Raw genomic sequence first — 6,582 nt, forward strand, 5'->3', positions numbered from 1 at the left:
GGGGCAAATTGTTCCTGCTGCTGTGCACCCAAAAAACTTCCCTGGATGTAATCCCAGGAATATCCTCTCGAAGTACAGCTGTAATGTTATCCCTAATCAAACAAGCTGCTCCCCCCTCTTGCTCCCCTTTCTATCCTTCCTATAGCACCTTTGTACAGCCCTGTATGACATTCACAACATGCCCTGTTACCCTCAATGACTGTGCACATTTATTTGTCATATCTTTCTGTTCTTACACCCTTTTTAGCATTTCTTTGTCTCATTGCTATGGTTCTGTTCGCCGAGCTGGAAGTTTTTGTTGCAAACGTTTCGTCCCCTGGCTAGGCGACATCATCAGTGCTTTGTGTTTAAATATACAAACCAACAGCCACGCTCAGACAACAACTCACCAGAACGAAGGACCTGATACCCAACATGAGCAAGACAAATGTGTACAAAATACCATGCAATGACTGCACTAAACACTATATAGGACAAACAGGAAGACAGCTAACAATCCGCATACATGAACATCAACTAGCCACGAAACGACACGAACAGCTATCCTTAGTAGCCACACACGCAGACAAAAAGCAACATGAATTCGACTGGGCCAACACTACTATCATAGGGCAAGCCAGACAGAGAACTTCCAGCTCGGCGAACAGAACCACAGCAACGAGCACCCGAGCTACAAATCTTTGCACAATCTTTGTCTCATGTCTCCTCGTTGACTTGATCCCTGCACTAGCTGTCTAACCAAATAAGCTAATGGCTTGCAAATGCTCAGTATCCTTCCAAGTTGCTGTACCTGTCCATGATACCCTGCATTGAAATGCTTGCTGTGACATCTGCAAATGCTCCAGTAATAGTCGATCTCTTATAAAAGTCGGCCCCCTTTTCCATATATCTCATATAAAAGTTGACTCTAGTTCTTCACAGACAACAGATCACATTTATGAGTCAGTGTGCCAGCCGTCACGTCCTGCCCCAGCTTTTCAGTCTGTTGGTTATTCTGTTGTGCTCCACTCCCGGTCCTCCAGTCCGCTGGCTGTTGTGTTCCGCTCCGGGAGTTTGGAATTACCATAATTCAGTTTTTCTCTTTACTTGTTTTGAGATTAATTGAGCTTCTGCTAATGATGCAATATGAATTTTGAATTTTGACGGGCATGAATGTCAGCCCCTCAAAAGTAGCAACCAAGCAATGGTTGACCCCATAAAATTAACCTTAAAAAGTTGTCAAACAAATTCGACTATTACTCGGATATATGCGGTAGTTCTGTGTGCATCCAAGTCTAGGTCATTCATGTACATCATGAAAAGCAGTATTCCTGATATCTGTCCCAGGTACCCCACAGAATAAGTTCTTCCAGTTTGAAAAGCAACTATTCAGCACCACTCCCACAGTTTCCTGTCACTCAGCTAACACTGTAACATGGTACAACATTTCTTTCAATTCCACAGTGTTCAACTTTAATTGCAAGCCTTTTATAAGGCCTTTTATCAAATATCTTTTGGATGTCCATATAATCCCATCAATTAGTCCTTAAACACCCCTCTCTGAAATCTCAGCTCATCAGTTAATTTAGTAAAATATGATTTCCCGCTGATAAACCTCAGCTGGCTTTCCTCAATTTATCCACAATTGTATAAAATGACTTAATTTTGTCCTGGATTATCAGACCTAGAAGTCTGTGTGCCACTGCGATTAAGCTGAATGGCCCGTAGGTCCTGGGCTTAGCCTTACTTTTAGTGACTACCTTGTTTTCAGATTTTGTTTATACATTTCCAGAAATCTAAGTGATGTTCACTAAATGCTTCAAGCAGTGTTCAATTTAACCTTTCCATCTAAAACTGCAGCTAGAAAATGTTAATTTAACAAAAAAAAACATTCCTTATGTGCAGGAACTTATCGGGCAAAGGAAAGATCAGTCTTTACTTGCCTTGGTAGCATTTGCAAAGAGTACTGGTATAAACCTGAAGTTCATGCTTGATTGTTGTATGAACTCAATCTGCATCTGAAAGAAAAACAATGTGCTGAAAGGCCACAGCAGACATTCCAAAGCAGGGTGTCATGGACAGGTACAGCGGGTTATAAAGTTATCCTCAGTTGACACTGAGACACTGTATTTCCCACATCTGGTAAATATAGGAAATGAAAGAAAAGAGGAAGATATTTGCTTAGCCATGCGCCATGTTGAACTGGATTTGATTGGAAAACATTGCGACTGGAGGCTTTGCTTTGTAAAGAGTGCTGTCAAAGTTATGGTGTCTCTATAGTCCAACTCAAATAAAGCCACCATTGTCAATGACTGTTCATTCCAATGCCATCCTTGCTAGCAATGCCATGGAAATATGGAAGGCTGCCATTTCGAACACTGGTGGAGCAGTACAGAGTTGCATCGAGCTAGCTATACTTTGCTTTCTCAACTTGGAGAATAATTGTGTTGCCTATCTTATTGACACTTGTACCACCACCCCAGTTTTACCAAGTTGTGGGATTGCTCCAAGCTCCAGCAGTCAGTAGCTGTCACACATGCATCACCTTAAGTAGCATGGTATATTCCAACAAGACAAAGTGCCATTCTTCATGTGCGGCTTGTTTACAATTCATTGCACTGTGTCTTGCAAGTCAATGCTAATTTCTTTGGACATTATCACAATTCTTTATTGTAAGGCAGGCCATGATGCCACATAATGAAGTGGTTTGGTGGCATTCATAGGATTCCTACAGTGTCAAAATAGGCTATTTGGGCCAACAAGTCTACACGGATCCTCCACAGAGCATCCCACCCAGACCCAGCCTCTATTCCTGTAACGCTGCATTTACCATGGTTAATCCACCTGGCCTGCATAGCCTTGGACACTCCAAAGTCAACATTCTCTCAAAAATGAGCAAGTAATGCTGTCTTTTCATCAACTTTGTGTTAGATGCTATCATTGAGACTGCAATGAAGCATTTGTTACACCACACTCAGAAAACCCTTTATCAAAGTAACAGTTTAAAAAGGAGCATTCAGGTTGAGAACAAATCTACAGAAGTGAAATTATATAAAGCTTTAACAAAGAACTTGCCCATTTACGTTTTGTTCACATCACTGTGTCTAATGATGCCTGCGAGCAGGTAATTACATTCACGATGAAGCAATGGGAATGCTATCTAATGATCTAGTTTTTCCTTTGTTGCAACAATGGTAAACCATAATTACTTTAAGGTTAATGTGAATGCCAATTCTTAGAAGTCGCATGCATTGAAACACAATGTACAGTTTGAGGAATGAGGAAAACCAGAGAAAGGCACCCATCTAAGTGTGGCCTCATGAGCTGTTTGGTAATTTCTAATTGGTATATTAATCAACAGTGCCATGCTTTTGGCTTGACATGAAGACTCTGCTGGGGTTAAAAGCACATGAATTTGCTCCAACAAGTGAGTAAACCAATCCTATAATCATAGAACACAGAATCCCATTTGGCCCATCGAGTCCACACTGACCCTCTGAAGAGCATCCCACCCAGACTCATGCTCCCCACTCTACCCCTGTAACCCTGCATTTTCCATGGCTAATCCACCTAACCTGCACATCTTTGGACTGTGGGAGGAAACCCACGCAGACACGCGGAGAATGTGCAAACTCCACACAGTCACCTGAGGGTGGAATCCAACCCAGGTCCCTGGCACTATGAGGCAGTAGTGCTAACCATTGGGCTAACATACTCCCCCTAATTTGTAGACTGATACCAAGACATACAACCCAAGAGGGTGGCAGGGTGATTTCTGCTATATTCTGATATTACTGCATGCTGCACCATTGGCTTCCTTATTCCAGGTTAAGAAGGATAAAATTGATTAGCCAAAATTTCTGCTCTGGAGACGTGACCATCAATTCCTGTGAGAAAATGCCCACATGTAGAATCAAGCTTTGGCTGTTCACATTGTTCAATAGCCCAGCCACGTTTTCTGAGCAGACACATATATCAAAACTCAAAAAATGTGGCAGCAGTGAAACCATTCTGTATCCATGTCACCAGTGGGACATTCCTGTAGGACACTATCCCCACAGGAATCAGCAGAGGGACATTCCCTGTGGAACACTACCCCACAGGAATCAGCAGAGGGATAATCCCTGTGGAACACTACCCCCACAGGAATCAGCAGAGGGATAATCCCTGTGGAACACTATCCCCACAGGAATCAGCAGAGGGACAATCCCTGTGGAACACTACCCCCACAGGAATCAGCAGTGGAACAGTACATTTCCAATGGTGTCTTAACAGGAGTCAGCAGGTAGAGCAGTAACAGAAGAGTCCTGAGAGGAACAGTATGCAGGGAATCACATTGTGATAGGAATCATAGCCTTCAGGAAAACAAAGTACATTGAAGGGAGTGAAAGCGATTTACATTTCAAAATTATTATCTTTCTCGAATTTGCCATATGAGCAATTTGCTCCCCATTCCCAAGGTTGGAGGGTTTGGTTTTGATTTCACATCAGATTGTAATCATTAGCATTCCCTACATGCTGCATTAATACATTTGATGGTGTTGTATTTGGATTCGAAATAGTTAATACCAAGGAGTACCACCAAGCACTTTGCACTGTGATGATGTCATGTGGACCTGTCAGTAGAACTACTTATGATCTCAGAAGAACGAAGTCTAACATCTGATCCTGCTCAAAGTCTCTGCAACAATGTCTGTGTCACTTGCTAAAAGCTCGCTGATGTAAAATAATTATTTCATGGAAATGACAAGAGACTCTTCTAGTTGGACCAGCAAGTGGTTTCCCTCTGCCATATGAGACCAGGTCAGCCCTGTCGATTCTTACATGGCACAGGGCAGTGCAACATAACCCTCAGCAGGACAGCAGCTCACACAGTGTAGGGAGACAGCACATACAAACTACAGATTTTACCTGAAAGTCTCTGCTTTCTTTGGGTCTTTGATCTAAACTACCCCGTTAGAACTGGGTTTACTTTTAGCAATTACTAAAACAAGAAGTTGCACATTAAAGACTCGAGCTTCATTTCCTTACCATTCTGTGGATGTATTTTGTGTGCAAGCTGTGCTCATCTTTTAGTTGTTCTGACTTGGTTCCCTCGACATCCTGCTTGTACTTTGGACTAATTGCGATTACAATCATCACCTCCCTCTGTAAGCAAGAAGAGCAGAACAGTGACTCTTCTATCATTTGGCTGAAGCAGCACTGTAGCTCTATTGCCAGTAGTGCAGTCATTCCAAGAAATAAGCAGTCACAAGTTGGATATATTTTATCTTGCTCCCACAGCAATTTCCATACCTTCATGTTGAACAACAATAAACAATGAAGGAGTTTTGAGAGAGTGAGACTACAGCTACAATTTCACTGAGTTTCTGAAGGAACAATTCAAACTGCTGATGGACATGGTTGTCTTTTTATTGTGAATCATTTATCTTAATACATAACATGCTGTCAATAAAATATGAACATTTTGTAGGAGCCAGCCTTGTCTGGAAGTGATAACACTATGGAACCAAGGGCCAATCTAGAGATTGGTGCAGGTAATCTAGGCTGACACTTCAGTGCAGTATGTGGGGTGGTGCTGCTTTTCATCTGTTCTCTCAGGTCGGCATAAATGTTTCAATGGATTCAATTTCCTGGTGCTAGAGTGAAAGACATCGCGGACAGAGTGCAGGAAATCCTCAAGGATGAAGGTGAAGAGCCAGAGGTGGTGGTACATGTCGGCACAAATGATGTCGGGAAGAAGAGGAGGAACATACTACAGCGAGACTTCGGAGAACTAGGAAGAAGGCTGAAAAGCAGGACGTCCAGGGTGGTTATCTACGGTTTGCTTCCAGTTCCTCAGGCTAGTGTGGCCAGAAACAGGGAGATAATGGACTTGAACGTGTGGTTGGGGAACTGGTGCAGGAAGCAAGGATTTAAGTTCTTGGATCACTGGGGTATATTTTGTGGTAAACATAAATTCTACAAGAGAGACGGCTTGCACCTTAATAGGTTAGGGACCAGTGTTCTGGCAGGCAGGTTTTCTACTGCAACACTGCTACATTTAAGCTAAGTAGCGGGGGGAGGGGACAAACTGGATGTTTAAAAAGGAAATTGAAGGGAAAGTTAGAACAAGAGAAGTGAAGAAAGACAACTGTATTAATGAGGCAGAAAACTCAGAAAGGCATTATGCTGTAAGGTTGAGTGAAATAAGGGTTGATGGGAAGGGTGAGAGCAGTAACAAATTAAAAATACTATACATGAATGCACGAAGCATTAGACATAAGATGGATGAGCTCTATTGGAAATTCGCAGATACGATATTGTGGGGATAACTGAGACATGGCTTCAAGTGGATGGGCCTGGGAAATGAATATTCAAGGATACACGTGTTATCGTAAGGACAGACTGATGGGCAGAGGGGGTGGGGTGGCCTTGTTAGTAAGGGACGATATTCAGTCCCTTGCGCGGGGGGACCTAGAGTCAGGAGATGTAGAGTCTGTGTGGATAGAGCTTTGAAATACTAAGGGTAAAAAGACCCTCTTAGGAGTCATCTACTGGCCCCCAAACAGTAGTCTGGATGTCAGATGTAAGTTAAATCAGGAGCTGAAATTGGCCTGTCGC

The 6,582-nt window shown here is 42.7% G+C and overlaps 1 protein-coding gene across 1 annotated transcript in view; it reads right to left on the reverse strand.

Annotated features, from left to right (window-relative positions):
• Nucleotides 1-1,907: 1,907 nt before the first annotated feature.
• LOC122540049 (E3 ubiquitin ligase TRAF3IP2-like) overlaps nucleotides 1,908-6,582 on the reverse strand; it is a 68,374-nt gene continuing 63,699 nt past the window's right edge. Inside the window, exons 7-8 of the mRNA XM_043675383.1 lie at nucleotides 5,011-5,127; nucleotides 1,908-1,997 (exon numbers count right to left, since the gene is read on the reverse strand). Of these exons, the coding sequence (XP_043531318.1) occupies nucleotides 1,908-1,997; nucleotides 5,011-5,127 (207 nt within the window). The remainder of the gene's footprint in view (nucleotides 1,998-5,010; nucleotides 5,128-6,582) is intronic.

This window comes from Chiloscyllium plagiosum, chromosome 3, assembly GCF_004010195.1.
Source record: "Chiloscyllium plagiosum isolate BGI_BamShark_2017 chromosome 3, ASM401019v2, whole genome shotgun sequence".
NCBI classification, from domain to species: Eukaryota; Metazoa; Chordata; class Chondrichthyes; order Orectolobiformes; family Hemiscylliidae; genus Chiloscyllium; species Chiloscyllium plagiosum.